General features: G+C 40.1%; 1 protein-coding gene across 1 annotated transcript; it reads right to left on the bottom strand.

Annotated features, from left to right (window-relative positions):
* Window positions 1-3,970: 3,970 nt before the first annotated feature.
* stk17al (serine/threonine kinase 17a like) lies at window positions 3,971-15,245 on the bottom strand. The gene is made up of 7 exons (XM_007558140.2): window positions 14,842-15,245; window positions 11,497-11,709; window positions 8,025-8,169; window positions 7,345-7,471; window positions 7,192-7,240; window positions 6,426-6,605; window positions 3,971-5,601 (listed from the first exon to the last, which is right to left on the bottom strand). The coding sequence occupies exons 1-7, from the start codon at window positions 14,934-14,936 to the stop codon at window positions 5,319-5,321; spliced, it is 1,092 nt and encodes a 363-aa protein (XP_007558202.1). The 5' UTR covers window positions 14,937-15,245; the 3' UTR covers window positions 3,971-5,318.
* Between the last annotated feature and the right edge of the window lie 2,416 nt (window positions 15,246-17,661).

The following is a 17,661-nucleotide window of genomic DNA, read 5'->3' on the forward strand; positions in this document are numbered from 1 at the left end:
GCAAGGGAAGTTACCAAGAAAACCGGTGCACAGAAAGCGATCTAGAGATAATGTGACTAAGCTTGAGATATAGCAAGTAGGGCAGATGTACGGTGAAAACCTGAACCAGGACTTAGGGGGAAAAAAAAAAAGGCCTACATGGATCTGGGCTCACTATGTTTACGGTAATGAAAAATAAAATAGGATCATGATCGGATTTCTGAGAAAACTGACATCCATTTGAAATGTTGACAACGTCGTGTATCTTTAATATAACCAAATTGACTCTCCGGAACGCGTTTTGTCCTCATGTGTACATAGAGGAAGTTACAGAGAATATTGGAGGAGGCAGAGCTACACCAAAGATCACGACAGATGTGCATAGCCATTCCTAACACTTGGTAAAAAAAAATAAAATAAAAAAATTAAGTCATATTCTATTTTATTCTTTGTCACAGTGCATGTAAAATAAAGTTTTAGCAATGCTCTTTCTTTTCCCTAAAGCGTTTTAAAATGATTCCTCCTTCTTATCATCCACCCAGATGTGTTTTATTATTTGACTATGACGAAGGAAAGAGATTTACATAAACAAATGTTTGATTACAGATATGATGATACCTGACATGGAACTGTTATGTAAGAGCTTCACCCAGATCAACCCTAGTAGGTGCAGTTAGTATGAAATAAAACAAGAAAGCTTTACTTTTAATACTTCATATAATATGGGAATAATCTCTATTTATTAATGTTGTCTTGACTCAAGTCAGACTACTGGAGTTTTTAGTATCTTACATCAATGTCACTTTAAAACAACACAGACTTCAGCTGCGACTTTTAATTTTAATCCAAAGAATCTGACTAAAGCAGCATATCTGGTTGAAACGCATAGTGGGATTTGTTGAATCTCCATGAGCCAAGTTTTTTTTATTTTTTTTATATATATCACAAACCCAGACTTTTGCTGCACACGCAAGTACCAGACAAACTGTGGCTACATCTGTTATAAATCATTTTCTATTGGTCATCTAATATCTGAGTTTTCTAAGAAAGAGTGGCTAAATGAGCCTCTTCTGTAACCGCATCTGTTTGTGTGTGGATGCAGCATGGAAACAATACCATCTGCTGCTGAGAAAACAAACCTCACATGGATGTGGGGGGAAGGAAGGCATAAAGGACACAGTTTAAAAAAAAAAGAAGAAGAAGAAGAAGAAAGGAGGCCAGTTATGAACATTTCTGGCATTCCTCAGCTCCATGCAGCAGCAGGATTTTCTTCAGGGGAAGCAGCTCATCCAGCAAAGAGCCACCAGATTAGGACCCTGCAGGAAGTTCGACTTTCTCCTTATTGGCTGCAGCACCGCTGAAGCGGCTCAGAGCCGAAAACAGGAGGAAGAGCACGTTAAAGCAAGAATTCGGGCTCTGATATTGTTTAACCTGACACAAGTAAGCATGAAAGAGAAAGAAACTTTGCTACCTAAGTATTACTGCGGCTTCCTCTTTAAAGGATGCTGGCATTTCCTGTTCAGAGAAGCTGTTGGATATTTATGGAAGTCTGGCCCAAGAGAGCCCTTTTTTTTTCCCCCTCTGTGATACTCAGATTCTGTAAATAGGTATGTTGACTCGAAAAACAGATGCTTTACGAGCAAAGCCGGCCAGAGCTGTGTGTTCGGGGTTGAGATCTCCCTTGTCTTTCAGCAGTAAGAGTCAAACACATACTGGAAGGCAAACTGAGACACACACATAAAAAGATTAGCCCATCAGTTTAAATAAAGTCTATGCTAGAACAATGACTAGTTCATGTAGCATGCAGCATATTATTGCAGTTTTTTTGTGTGTTTATTGGAGCTTCCCGTGTTTAAGATCAAAATAAGGTTGAATTCCTGCAAGAGATTTGACGCAAATCTCTTGGGATGATTTAGTTTCTGCTTACGCGCCCAAAAGAGCAGAATGAGGAGAAACTTATCTCAGAACACCAAAAGATCATTTAGCATTTTTTTGTCCAGAAGACTTTTTTTGACTCAGTTAAAGCAGTCAAAAGGCCAAACAGACCGAAATCTACAACATCTTCCCCATTGGTGAAGATGTGTATAAAATCTTTAATGAAATTCCACTTTCTTAAGGACATTTTCTCCACCAGAAAAATCTAATGCAGTTTTCTGGAGTCCTAGATTAATCTCTCTCCTTCTTTTACCATTGAGATGGCAAGATTAACTCTCCGCTTAGACTCAAAGATCACAGCTCCAGTTGTTTTGACTTGTTCTTTAAATTTTTTTTAACCATAGACTGAGTTTTGGTGAGTAAATGTTTTCTTTCAGCCTTATCCTGAATTACAAACTACAACGTGCATCTGCATGCTAGACGGCATGCTCTCTTGCCTTTACTGTTTTGACGAGAGTCTGAAAGATCCAGGAAACTTGAATGTTTTGATCATTCTTTAAAAAGAAACAGAATCTGAAGCTGCGTCAGTAACATTTATTCACCGGTTGTTGTGTCACATTTTTAGTGTGGCCATTTCTTCCTCTGTAAAAATAGCACTCGAGTTAAAGGTGCTGCTTCTCTAAAAATGCTCAGTGTAAGATTGTGCTACTGAAATGAAAATGTTTTGGATAGTTTTTAACACACCTTTGCCAGAGGTGCCAATAAATGTGAAGGTGCTTTACGCTCACAATCACGTGTTCGATAAAAGTGCATTCCAGTAGGAAGATTTTATCTTGTTTCCTTGTAAAATCGTGTCAGAATTGTTAAAAACTTCATAAATATATGTGTTGGGAGCCTCCTCCAGACATTTTTCCTTTGCAATTAAATAGAAGCATCAGATGGAAACAGGACATTTAGATAGTAGGTGTTAGCTAAAAAGTCTGAGAATTGGAGTTTTTCCCTTCCCTTTTCAAAGAATTTATCATCATTTTGTTTCCGATAGCACAAGCAGTGATGCCAAAGTAGCAAGGAAGGATTTAAGCTGTTAGTCCAAACCTCACACAGTTATGTTTGTTGGAAAATGTACTGAAAAGCAGCACAGATTTTGATTTCAATCACCTGATAAAAGGATGTTTACTTACTTATTTATCTTAATTTTTTATTAATTATCAAAGGAGTGCAAACTGAGGTATTTTATAGCATATCTCTGGTGCTTGTGTGCATAAACCCCCCCTTCAGTTATGTTGTGTGATCTAGTGAAATGTGTGATGACATGTTTTCCTGCACTCGCGCAGATCTCTGCTTGTATTTTCGTGTTTCATCTAAGTTAGAGAACCCGGAAACAAGAAAAGTGAGACTTTTTATAAGAGATCTGTTCTGATCAAGTTACAGACATTTACACCTTTTTTCTTCTTTCCGATGACATCGGTGCTGTGCTCACTTATTTTGGCACTATAGAAAATGTCCTACGCTGCCTAACAGGTCTCCGACCTGAAGCTGTGGATGTGCACGTGTCTCTTTAGTCCCTCCAGATTGGTTCTCAATAGGCTGGGCTAATTAATACAAAGTGAACTGAGTATTATTTTGATATAGAAGTAACAAAAAGTCCAATACCAAGTTTTCAAATGCATTAGACATTTTAGAGTTATCCTAGCCTGGCCATTGCCTCTCTATGCAATTTTGCTCTATTCTCACTACAAAGAGTTCTTATAATCTTGTAATGTGTGGCGTCAAGACCGTATGCTAGTTGTGTCGAATGTCTAATTCAAGGAAATATATATATGCAAAAGTTCACTGTTCCAAGACATAAAAAAAAGAAGGTATTGGCCTTTAACCGCAAAACAATTAAATGTTATATTACACATATAAAACTTGATAAGCTACGTTTAATCAAAGGGGGTCAAGTAGTTTTTACAACTCAAGATAAATATAATGTAGAAGCAAGAGGAAAAAACGGCTCTGAATTGTAAAGGTCGATGACCCCTGTCCTGTACAAACAAGGTGCTTCAAATCTTTAGTTAATTGAAAATTAAATGTAGTTCTATTTTAATAAGAATACGACAACAGTGTTTGGTACAAAAGGACATGTATTTTCTTTTTTTCTTAGTACATTTTGCAATGCATGCCATAAACAAACATGTATTTATATTAACATTATGTCCGCAAGGACAAGTGCAAACCTTTCTGAAATTCAAGAGCAGAAAACAGGAATGAATCCGTTGCTGTACAAAAAGGAATATCGTATCGATGCTAAACGTTGACAAGTGGTAGAAAATTGTTTCTTTTTCAGATTAATTCTCACAGCTCACAATATACATTTTAGTACTTTCTTAGTTTTGAGAAATGCTTTCCGATTTCTCTGCTCCCAAAAAATCTGAAGGCAGGAATCACAGGTTGTGTTGTTAAGATTTTTTTTTTATTTTTTTTATAACAAATTAAATAATCAGGCGGATGCTCTCAGACTTCTATGGTTTCCTCGTTCTTGGACAAAAAGCATGAATCTAGAAGCAACCTTCCGTGGGGGTACAAAATATTTTGTGCAACCTGTGCAAAAGCCAAAAATATAAGGTTGAACTGAATTTAACAAGAGTGGCTGGGAAAAAAAAAAAAAAAAAAAATACATGGCACATTATATTCAGGTCACGTGGCAAAAACAGGGATGAAAAACAGTTTATTTGTACAGTACACTGTGCAACAGTGGATTATGCTTCATGAGCCATTAATTAAACAAACAAAATAAAAAAGTGCTCAAGATTGTCTTAAAAAATAAGAATGCTACTATATCAGCCTTAATCTCAGGCATTTATGTGGCTTGAATATTAAGGGGCTGAGGCAATATGAGTCAAACATAAATAAACATAAAAAAACAGTATTTAATGTCTGGCTTCAGCATAGGTGCTGCCCTCTGTTGCATTTCCTTTTTTTTATTTTTTTATTAATAGAACCAGATTTCAGTTCTTCACCGTCTTCAAAGGATTACAGAGAAATTATTTACAAGTCAACAGAGGGATAAATTATTCTGATGCGCGAAGAACGAAAGTACTGCAACCCAGTCCAACAGGCTGGACAGGTAAAACGAAACCAGTGCAGGGGACAGTGTGCAGCCGAGTTCAGTTCTGTCACTCTTAAGGCAGCAGTGCAGTCATGCAACAAGGTCCTCGTGCGTCATCTCCCGCTTCTTCTTTTTCCTGCTTTGTCCGACCTCAAACGCCTCTCCTGCTGCGCAGTTTTTCCAAATCCGTTCAAAAGCGCAGTCGCACAAAAACAGGCAGAGGTATGAAGCCACAAACAGTTCAGCTTAAAGACATCACAGCAGTAAAGGCAGCCAGGCGTAAAGCAGTTGCAGAGCGCGGCCCCCCGGCTCCTCAGCCTCTGCTCCGTTCAGTTTGGATCCGTCTCGTCTCTCACCGCAAGTGAAACTCGGGTCAGCATATCAGCTCCTGCTTTATTTCGGACCGCGTGCGGAAAGGCGGCTCGCTGAAGGAGAAGGCGTGGCGGCCCGTCTTCAGCTCGCCTTGAACCGGGCATATAAGGAACGACTCAAAGGCCAGCTCCGGGGAAGGAGCCGGGCTCTCGGGCTCCGATTCCGACTGGCTCATCTCGGGCTCGTCGAGCGAGGAGGCCGACATCGCGTGGAGGTGCGGGTGGGAGGGGGAGAGGGGGTTCAGCCAGGGGTGATTGAGACATTCTTCTGCCGTGGCTCTCTTCCTGTGCACACAAACACAATAACACTGTGGATGAGTGGAAATTCCCAAACAGTTTGTATAATCATTTGATGGCCCGGGTCTTCCGAATTCAATCAATTCTCTCAGACGTCGGGTATGTTCCTTTTCATCACTGGTTTCGCAAAACCACATAAACAGTACTTTCAGTTCTAAAAAATGTTGTTCCCTTTGTCTCATTAAGACCCAAAATCATAAGAAAAACTTGCATCCCCCCCCGTTGCAACCGCTAATCTGTTGCAATTAAATGATACTGACTCGAGATTGCGGCTTTGGCCGTGAGACAGACAAATTATAGCTGCAAATGAAGGCCTCTTCACTGGAGGAGTCTAATTAGGGTAGAAGTGAGGTTAATCAGAACTTTTTCCTTTTTTTTTTCAAACAGACTTGCAAGGCTGTTAATTTTGTGTCCAAATCAATAAAATGAGCATTTTTCTGTAAATGAAGCAAGTTTGAAGTTAGAATTAGCAGAAAGAGGAAATGGCTTCGTGTAACAGTAACGTGAATCATGTAACCACACGCATGTAGTTCCGCTGGTTGCGAACGTGACTCACTTCCTTGGTGTGAAAATCCATTTAAGGTGATGCAGATAGAAGCAGATTATTGATTTAGCTCAAAGTATCCGATTAACTTCATCTTTAAGTCAATTGCACAACCGAGGAATATTTTCGATTCTTATTTTGCTGCAGAGCAAATCTGACACACTCAATTCAAGGAAGCCAGACCAACAGTACTGGATGTCTAAAGTGAAGGAATAAAACACACTCATACATATGAAAAAAGTAAATTGTTTCCAAATAAAATCCTCACCTGGGGTTTTTCACCAATAAGGACTTGATAAAGTCAACTGCCAGGGAGGAGATCCCTTCAAACGTGTCCTGGGAATAATCTACATTGACTTGGGAAATGTTGAGGAATGTCTCCTGCTTGTCATCACCCAGAAATGGAGACTCGCCCGTCAGCATGACGTAGATCAGGACCCCAATACTCCTGGAACAGAGAGAGGAAGGAGGATGTTATGGGGCAAAGGTGTCTTCTTGGATGGTTTCACACAATTCACAATGACTACAATCTGCCTGACTTCCTTTGAGCCATGATCTTAACCATGATCCTGCTCCAAGTTGATAACAAACGCAGAAGAATTTGCCAAATGACATCCAAACTAAACACTATTGCCAACTTATTTTCCCACATTTTAAAACATCAAAACAACAAACTGCTAAAAGTGCAAATAAAACTATTTTGTGACCATTTTTACAAAGTTTTATGTACAAGGCAGCAATATTGGATTTTACAATTATTCTAATGATTTTTCCAACTTTAAGCTTGGACATTTAGCCTTTATTCTTCAACCAATTATCTAATAGGTATGTCATTTTGTATCAAAATCCAGTTGTTGTATGGCATGGGTTTCAAACCTTCAGCCTTCGAAGGCTAATAACCTACAAACCCTAATTGAATGACTATTACCTCTTTGACTTGCAAGCCTGAAAATGTTCTAATTATTTTATTCATGTTGAATCAGTGATGTATATATTCTACTGTATTAAAACAAATAGCAAAGTAGCACCCTTACCACATGTCCGTAGCAATGCTGATGGGTTCATAGTTCAGGATTTCTGGTGCTGAAAATTAGAAGCACAGACCCAATTAGTCATGAATTATGAGCACTCAAATGTGAAAAGATACATGTGAATCTGATAATTTAAAAGCTGAAACCAGAACTCACCAACATATTCTGGGGTACCCAGAATCTCCCTGACCTCTGCGATCTTGTCCATCCTTCTGGACAAGCCAAAGTCCACAATACGAATATCCCCCAGGGGTCTGGCGCTGGTCAACAAGATGTTCTGGGGCTGGAGAGAAAACACACACAAAGATTAGGCAAAGTTCTGTTACATAATGACTATATATACACACTTGAAGTGGCCTGAGCTCTTACAGCCGGCGTCATCAGCTGTCCGTGTGAATGAATTCAAGGTATTCTGGCTAGACACTCCTGACAAGATTAAGGTGTAGTTCATTAGCTTACAGGTTGCTGTTCTGATCTCAGATCATTCACTGAGCCTATCAGGTTCCTCTTGGCTTCACCGCCAGGCTTGTTTAGAGTTTGGAAAAAATCAAAGTGTGAATGCAACTGAGTCTACTTCTGGGGGTGGGTAAGTGGTAAAGTTCAATGAATGTGTGGTTTTGTAAGAAGAAACCAGAAAGCGGTTGAACACATTGTTACAACAGAATGCATTGAACTGAACATAATAGCTATGTTAAGATCACTGAACTCATTCCTCACAGGAACACAGTCACTACGCACCGAATGAGCTCTGGTTGCATAACAGAAAAACCCTCTTTATCACTGTGTGCCTCAAGGGCATAATTTGTCCTCCCCTGTCCTAGAAATTGTGTCCTTACTTTCAGATCCAGATGGACAACGTTGTTTCGATGCAGGAAGGCGACTCCATTCAGGATCTGCTTGGCTAGTCGTATCACGTCTTTCTCTGTGAAGGCTTCGTCGTTGTCGGCCACGCACTGGTCAAAGATCTCCCCACCTGCAGCACTGCAGCGACAGCACAAGATGGAGACATTGGAATAAATTAATCACATCAGTTACCAGCAACATATAGAAACCTACATTTCTGCAAAAGATACATTCATTGCTGTACTTTGGTTTTAAAGATCAAAGTTTGACCACATCTACACATACAGGAGGGCCGGACATAAATCAATAACATTTTAGGCATCCTGCCTGCGAGTGTGCCTTCCTACCCTTAGAAAAAAATGATTGAGATAAGAATGTTACATGAGGTAAGAGGCTGTGATAAGATCTATTACAGCCCGATATATACCTATTGAGTTTAGTAAAATAGGAGGAAGAAGCAGAGGCCAACAATGCAAAACTAATCAAAGCCTAGAACATTTGTGAATACAAAAGGAAATTATGTTAAACCTGTATGAAGTCACAAAGAGAGGGTAGGTGTAACCTCAGCCTGCAAAATTGCTGACTTGTTTGTTAAATAAATAATTTTGGACTCAAAGTTTTCGAGGCAGAAATTGTCCGATTCCTGACGGCTCTTGGTGTTCTTGTGCAACACAGTTAAGTAGAGTGGAGACATAGTGGATTTATGTTAGATGCCCAAGATCAGTCAAATCAGAGCCTTGAGCTGAAAGGTCTCCCCTCCCAAAAAAAAAAAAAAAAAAAAAAAAAAAAAAGAAAGAAACTACAACCATGTGCTTGGGCTTTAGAAGGCACACATACTTTTCATCCTCAGAGGGAAAGCTTTGGGAGCAAGCCCTGGGCACAATGTTACATAACCATCATTTTCTCGTCTCTTTCTAGGCCTCTACTTTTAACAAATTTTGTAAAATAACATGTCATGGCCATTCATAAACTGTTTGTTGATTTTAACTGTATCAACAAGCATCCTACCTCCATAAATAATGAAGGTTCTCAAAGCAGCTAAACTGTTTATTCTGACTTTTTTTTTTTTCATTTCTACACTAACTGGATGCAATTCCAGTCTTCGTGCTTCAAATCCACTGAATATTTTTGACTTCAGTGGCAAGAAGAAAACCCTTTTTCTTCCCGAGTCACAGTTTCCAAAACTAAACTTAAAACTGTCAACGTTAATTTCTCCTGCAAGCACTTCCAAAGTCTGTTCAAACAGCTAAGCGCCTGAAAGGACAAAGTGCTTCACTGCCTTCATAAAGCTGTCAGCAGAGAACCATCTAGGAAGCTGCTATCTTGATAAAGTCTGTTTTGCTTAAATTCAATAGAGACAACATGTTTTAACCAAGAACGCTTTGTTTTCCTTCTTTCCAAGAAAGGCATTAAACGTACTCGATGTTGTTTTGGGAGCAAAAGTGACTCAGTGGCAAAACGTGTAAAAGCACACAAACCCGGCCTGAAGTCAGTTTCAAAGGTGAGGTACAGAGACAGAGGAAAATAAGGCATTGTCTTTGTTAAGAAAAAAAAAACAAACTCTGTTATTAATCTGCAGCAGAAGCCATTTGATCAAATCCAATGTTGGCAGACCAGACCACCGAGCTTGGGCACTTGTTTACGTCAGCAGCCTGCCAACCAGTGTCACCAAGGATAACCTTACAGTTGGATGACTTTCCTGGACAATAGTTTGTGTCGGTAATGGTTCAGTTCAAGTCCAGTGAGGTCGGTGTTATACTGACATTAAGAACCCCCCCCCAAAAAAACAGGAGACCATTTAAAGGAAACATAAAAGGATTTACTTTGTAAGAAATAAGAGACTGAAGCAATGTATATTTTACATCTTTAAGTTACTATAATTATTTTAAGTGTGTATGATTTGAAAAAAGCAAAACAAAACCTCATGATACAGTTTTAGGCATGTGCACAACAAGTAAAGGAAATGAAAAGCTACGTCACAATGACTGGGAGATCTACCGGCTAAAAGTACCCTTGAGAACTCATTTGTCATCAAAATGACAATCTGTAAAATGTGTCATCATCTTGCTGCAGGTTTCTTTGGAACAGATACATCGAAGCTTGCATTTTCAGGTTATCAGAAATCAGCCTTTGCCATTTCTTTGTCATTGGCACGGATGTGGTTGCGGCTGTGACGTGTGCACAAGTGCATGCACAACATCTAAAACAAGCATGGGGCTGTGTGCTGCTTTTGGGAGCCTCGCTTGACGCTTACATTTAAAGCCACAGGAAATGGAAAATGGTTTGCAATTCTTGAAAACGAGGTTTGACACTTCAGAGATGCAGCTTCGAACTGGTTTATGGGTTTCACCTTTAGTGTTACATCAAGTTTGACGCCTCGTGTGCAAGGAAGGCGGTGGTGTCTGACATTTAAAAGCCCTGCTGCTGAGTATTACGATATTGTTCGTGTGCTGTAAGGGTAACTGAGGACCCATGCTGACTGGCCTACTGTTATGTTTTCTCTGCAGGCATGGGGAGTTGAGCTGTGGTGCTACTTCCCCTTTCACACTTGATTCAAGTAGTGAAATGCTGCCACAGAGCAGCTTTTGTTCTGCAGAAGCATTTCAAGTCTGGGATGGGGATGACCAGTGAGGTCTTCAGTTTGGTCACTGAGCAGTACAGTAAAAAGGTACGTTAGCCATCTCTAATGAGGTAATTCGTCCACTAAGCAGCCTTCCTGAATTCTAATTGCACAATGTTATTGTAGCAGCCAAGGGACATTTACGTCTTACATCACTCAATCATAGCAGTCAACAACCAGACAGCCAAGAGGATTCCTCTGTTTTAGTGACAATGTCTGGCTAGTTTCCATGTGTAGTCAATGGCAGAACACTGCCTTAAGCACTGATCAGCACATTTTCAATGAGTAATCTGTGGTTCAATAAGTCATTTACTCACAGAACTCTACATGCAACATTAGCATTTAAAGTGACAGTTCCTGTCATCTGCTACAGCAAGAACCTGAGACGGTAAAGCAGGAAGAGCGAATAACCACAGAGAGAGAATTTCCATATAAGGCAGACTGTATGCAACAATAACTCAAGGCTGCGCATTAGACACACATCTCTATTCATAAGAAAACCCAGAAGCTATGCCCATGCAAAGCACAGGATGTTGCATGACAAAATGTGTTCTGACGTAAAGATCAACTAAAAAAGAAAATCTTTCACATCAACTAGAAACCGGGTGAGCAACCAGACAAAGGATGCTTTTGTTGTCCAACGATTAAGAGATTTTCTGATCTTAAGTGATGAAAAGCCACATCATTAGACTGGAACTTTTCCAAAATGATGAATTATTGAGAAAATTACTACAGCATCCATCTCATCAGCAGTGGAACAAGGATGGCCGACTTTGTTTGCAAACAGAAACACTTAAGTAGAGCATGCATTTTTTTTTTCAGACAGTTTAAAAGTGCTGACTTACCATTCCAGAACGAGGATAATTTCGGAGTTGGTTTCGTAGACCTCGTGCAGTCCCACCACATATGGGTTGGCCTTGGCCAGCTCCAGCACTGCTATCTCGTTGAAGATGTCCATGCGGCAGTCTGCTCCCTTTCGTCTCTTTCGCAGAAACTTGGCAGCGTACTGCTTTCCCGTTGCCTTCTCAGTGCATTTCTTCACCACAGCAAATTTTCCCCTGGGAACCAAAAAAAAAAGGGGAGATATGAAGGGAGTGATTAGCGAAGAGACAGATAAATGACAATGAGTGATTGTTTCTGATGAAGCAGGTTATGAATATATGCATGACAAAAGGAACTGTTATGGACTGACACAAAGATAAGGCTGTTCAGAAGCATCATTTGAATGCCGTAGTGCTCTGCTAGAGGGTGGAATCAGATGTTCAGTTGAATTTTCTTATTCTCCTCCCTCGCCTTTAGTCTTCAGAAGGGTCTGACAAGAGACAGATAAGCCTGAAACTTTTGGCAAGTGCTGCTGAAAGTGGGCAAGGACCTGATAAGTGTATAAGCACAACGAAGATGCAACAATCGAGTTGCTGGAAATCCAAATAATAAAAACAGAAAACGCCCAACTGAATGATGATAAAATGAAATTCTGAGATAACTTTTTCAGCACACGAAGTCAAAGAAGGTACTAAGGGTCACCCATGGCTGCGGCAGGATGTCCGATGTGTGCAAAATTGCCACCAAGTGTCAAACCGACAAAATTGCCCGCCGTCCCCTCCCACGCTGATAATAAGGCCTTGTCCACTTCCCTTTCTTCCCAGCTGACAGCAGCGGAGACAAATGGATTAGTGTTGATGTCTCCACCCAGACCCTTAGCGAGACACTGATTCTCCTTTGACAAGACATACAAAAGCTGACCAGTCAGCTAAAAACAGCAGCCTCCAGACCAGGACCACCTACCTGACCCTGGTCAGACAGTGGGTAATTTGCTCTAGGTCTGTTGGAGTGTTATAAGCATGCAAAAAAGTGGACACTACACTGTAAACATCTATGTCCAAGGAAGAACTCTGAGTCTCTGGGAAAACAGAGTTGAATGTGAAAAGCTGAAGAGCAGGACTGAATATAAATGAAAACACCCGTCAGCATGGTTTCAGACAAATTCCCACACAGTTTTTAACCCAAGACCACTATGCGCCTGACCAAAAACAGCAGCTCTTCTGGCTTAGCTCTGTTTTGGCTCCTCTCCGGGCTGCTGGGAGGCCCAGACTCTTCATCTCTTGTGTAGTTAACCAGGCACACAGAATGGTGATGTGTCACTGTTCGGCGTGAAAAAGACGAAAGCCGTCACAGCCTCTTTACACTTAATTAGCCAAGTTCAGATCTGTGGGCTGGGAACTACATATGGAGTGAAAAGAAGTGACAAGTGGAAACATAAAAGAGCAACAGGAGACCTTTTCAAAGGTTGACAGCAGGTCAGAGGTCACCAAACAAGGCCATCTTCCAGCTGGCTATGTTCACAGTCATGTTTCAGAAGCACAGAACATTTTGGTAATATTTCGAGCAGAAGCTTTGCTTCACTCATTGTATTTTAATTTTTTTGCAAACGCATGAGGAATTTTTAAACCCTGACATTTAAAGTTGCCATTATGTAAAGGAAACCGTTAGGAAGTTTTAGGTTTATCTTCCAACAGAATCTGTTAAAAAACATTTGTCATCCATCATCAGCTTTATAGTGACACAAAACTAATTTCCCTTCTTCCACTTGAGAGATTTAGGTAATTTGATTGAGAAATCAGCTTCCTGTTGCGTCTGTGCTTTGTCTCCCTCAGCAGGTCACTGACTCATGTCAGATGTGAAATGACAGCTCTTGCAGCTTGTAGATGCCCGTTTCCCATGCAGAAGAGCAGTTCCAGTTCCTGGTTTTGACTAAATCTCATAATGCAAAGCAAGATGATGAAGCTTGAAAGAAAAGCCACCGAGCCGTATGGTTTCTTCAACTGGACACGGTTCAAGGAAGGCAAGTGTGGAAATATTGAAACAGACACCACCTCTCTCTAATGTGGTGAACAAATTAATGTACAGACTTTACACTTGATTTCCTGCTGTGCGTCCGCATACATTCCTTCACCTAATGCGATTATGGGGCCTGATCTCAGGATGCTGTCGGGTTGAAACCATGAGAAGCGGAAGGAGTTTTAGAGGCTTCTCTAATCTGTACCTCATGGGCAACCTGAGGCCAGCCGCGGCTGGTGTCACAGTTATCAGAGAGTCTGAAAGCAAAACTGGCCCAATCCTAGCAATCAGAGTACAAACAGTCTGAAGGGAAGGTACACAACATGAAGTTGCAATAATAACGCTGAAAATTGTGATTATGATATAAATTATGATTAACCGAATTGCCTCTTAAATCTCTTTATTAGCACAGTAACTCTGCCAATACACCGGGGACTAGGATTTTGATAAAGAACAGGATAAGTCTATCAAGTATGTATTTTCAAATTGAATGACAGGGATCTGATATTTTATATCCCCCTAAATACTGTAAGCAGTCCTTTGATAATATTATATTCCTCACAAAGATATTGAAATAAAAATATATATATATATATACGTTCTTCAGATCTACATTAAACAAATTTTAACTGAAGCAAACATGAATCTTGCATTAAGCTTGAAAGATAGGCATAAGGATGAGAGACAAAAAAAGGTTATTTAATGAAAGCTTGATAGAAACAGGAAGTGTAAACTGTCAAGAATTTATCTTAAGTCTGCACTAAAATCAATAATTTATATTTTTGGGATTATCTTATTGCATGAAACTGTTATTTACCGTGACAACAATTATGTAGTATAAATCTGATGCCCAGCTCAAGAAATTGAAACTTTTACAACCACAATATTCAACCACAAACGTGGGCATACTGCAACAGCTGAAGAGTCAAACACTCAAAGTGATGCAGTGAATTCATAAGTAATTGTCCTTCTAATGCCGACAGCAGCGCTGACATCTGGAGGAGGGTTGGTGTAACCCTTTAAGTTCATTCTACCTCACAAGGCATCTAAAATATTCAATAACAACAATAATCTGTTCGGAAATGTTAAGCAGAGATCCACTAAAGCGCTTTAGCAGTGCGCGAGCCCCCGGTGCCAAGCGCTGCTACCTCACGAGACTGAATGCCGCACAATAACTGTCCAATTAACGCGCTTTCCAAGCACGTGCAGAGAGTAAATCTAAAACGTTTACATGATTTTCGATTATCGATGCATTGTTGCAAACTCTGACCCCTGAGGAAACACTGCCAGAGAGTCAGCTGACGGATTTTCGCCGCCGAGGTGTTCAAAAATACGCAACAAAAGCAACTCACCTGCCCAGTTCTTTGCCCACCAGCTCGTAATTGGTAGAGAACGGCTCTTTTCTTATCTTCGTGTGGATTTCGGTCACAATCCCGTTCTTGTTCATCGCTGCTGAGTTTGGCACCGAAGTCGCTCCTTGGAAATAAACACTCTCCTTTCCACAACAAACGTGAAGGGAAAAAAAAACACGATTTTCGGTTCAGCTCAACTAATAACTCGCATAATAAAAAGAACAAAAAAACGAGTGGGCTTAAGGCAGAGAAATAAGTGTGAAAACACCGGGAGGCTATCCAGGCTGAACGCGTCCCAGCCGAGTAGATGCTGCTGACATGAGTATTTCACTGTGTCTGTGAACTAAGTCTGGCTGCTACTATAACATAGGGAAACAAACGTCTCGTTAGGAACCAGCCCCTGTTCTGACGCGCCGCAGTGCAAAGCCAATGACTAGTTAAGCTGGGCGGACCGTAGAGTCAGCTGGCGAATGGAGGCAAGGTGTTTATTGATCCAGGTAAACTGACATAAGTCTCTTCTTTTTTACTGTTTGGTTTATTGTAATTGCTACATAAACTAAAACTAAACTGAAGATAACATCAGTTTAAATTTGTCTTTAGTTTAGCTAGATTAAAGTGTCCCTCTTTTACAGCTTTTCAAAAGTGACTCACTTTTGCCTACATTCACTGTGGCATAGATTAGTTTCTCTGAAACACTGCTCAGAAGTTTGACTCTTTTGAGCAGTGGTTCTTACATGACAGCATGATACATTTGCTGCAGACATCCCTGGTGTGACTCTCCTGTTCAGCCACCATATCCTAACGCTGCTTTATTGAGCTGATCTGGTGACTCTGAAGGTCATTGGAGTGCAGTTTGAATTGATTTGATGTTTGTGACATAGTTCCAATTCCTGCATCAGATGGGGTTGCATACAGCAAATTATGACCTTATTATTTTTAATATTACATCTGAAACTGGGGCTCGTTGGACCAGGGGACATTTTTTTCAATAAGTAGTTGTCCAATTTTGTAGCCCTTCGTGAACTGTTGCCTGAATTTCCTGAATGTTGGTAGTATGTTTTTGTGCTGCTTTAACCTACTTTCACATATTATGTGTTCACCTCATCAGTCCTGGTTTTTATCTATAACAAAGATAAAAACATTCTTAAAATCTCTAAACATGAAATAAATTTCTTGAGTGTTGTCGTTGGTATGTGTTTTCCTTTCTCACTGCTTACTTTCGGTTTGACATCATCTTAGGTGAGACTCTTTTTCCCACACCCTACTCTATCTCGGATTGAAAGATGGCCCGAAGGTACAAGAGTTCCCCGTGCAGCATTTTTCTAATCTGTGGGAGAGTTGTTTGTCTGCTCATTGAACCTGCATGTCATCAAATAGGAATTCATGGCATCCCACCAAACAACTGTTTTTTAATGCACTCTGGCATGATTGGAAAAGGTGAAGACATAATGCTCGGATGTTCCTGTTGTTGCTTATATAACAGTTTCACATTCAACCGAATCAAGTAAGCGTGCTTGGTATTCATGGATCGCAAAGAGTGACGATGTGAGGATGACTTGGTGTTTATTGACACAAGTCCTCAAGAGACAAGTATGAAACCGAAATGCTCCACTGACCAATGTCTGGGATGCAAAACCTTATGGGCAACAAATCCCTGTTTTTTTTTATTTTTTATTTCTATATGGTTTTTTTTTCTTCATGCTTGAAACAATCATAAGCTTCTTGCTTTATTCGATTGGATATCCTGGTACAACCCCTGAACCATCACATTTATTATCGTTGAACAAATTATTTCTTGTTCTCACCAAACATAGAAGGGAACAGAGATTTAAAAAGACAAGATCCCTGCATAACAGGTTTCTCTGTGCTGGTTATACAGCCTGCGGCTGCGCGGTTAGCGAGTGGTTGGTCACATGCGCCTCATAGCTGTTATCTCGCAGACAGAGCAGGATTTGTTCAATCTTATCAAACGAAAGCTAAGTTTGTTGCCATAAATAGCAGCTGATTAAAAAGCAAACTATTGAGAGAGTGGCAATACCTCAGGCCAGACCAAAACCTTACCATCTAGAGAAAGAAAGCTCACAAGGTCTGTTCCACCTCCACAAATTGCTACCTTATGTTTGATTGAGCCTACTGTGTAGGCTTGACCCTTTCTCTCATGCAGGGCCTTCCATTAAAACCCAGCTTGGAGTTCAGAGGAGTCATGTTGGTGAAGGAGCTCTACCTGACCCCAGAGGAATAATAAAAACACATACCAGTGAATTAGCCTGCCAGCCTGAAGTTTAGCTAGCATAAATATGAAAACCTTCAGTCATGACTTGAGAAGGGCAAAAAAAAAAAAAAATCTTTGGAACAAATAAGCGTTGTTGTGAAGGAGGTTCAAAAATGTAGTTCAGACTTTTTACAAGACCTGAGCAATAAATTAGCATTTTAGTTTGGTCGTTAAAGCGCTTTTTAAATAGGTTACTAATAGAGTGATAAATGACTTATGTCCCAGTTTTGAGTAGAATTATTGTAAGGGAGTTTCACTCAGCTACTTTCCACAATCTGATCACAACAGGAACAATGTATTAATCATGTTATCAGTTGCTATGATAAACTTACTATCAGTTGTTTTTTTAGAGTTTCAGCTTGTTGTACAGTCAACCTGGTAAATATAAAGTATGTGCAGGTGTGGTGAGAAATCTACACGCCCATGAATGTCAACTTAATTTTGACATTTGACTTTTATTCATGCATCTGTTCTTTGAATGGAATGATTATTTAGCACATACCTTTAATTAAGAAAAACAATTTATTGTACTTTTTCTTGAATTCACA

This window comes from Poecilia formosa, unplaced genomic scaffold, assembly GCF_000485575.1.
Source record: "Poecilia formosa unplaced genomic scaffold, Poecilia_formosa-5.1.2 Scaffold94, whole genome shotgun sequence".
NCBI lineage: Eukaryota > Metazoa > Chordata > Actinopteri > Cyprinodontiformes > Poeciliidae > Poecilia > Poecilia formosa.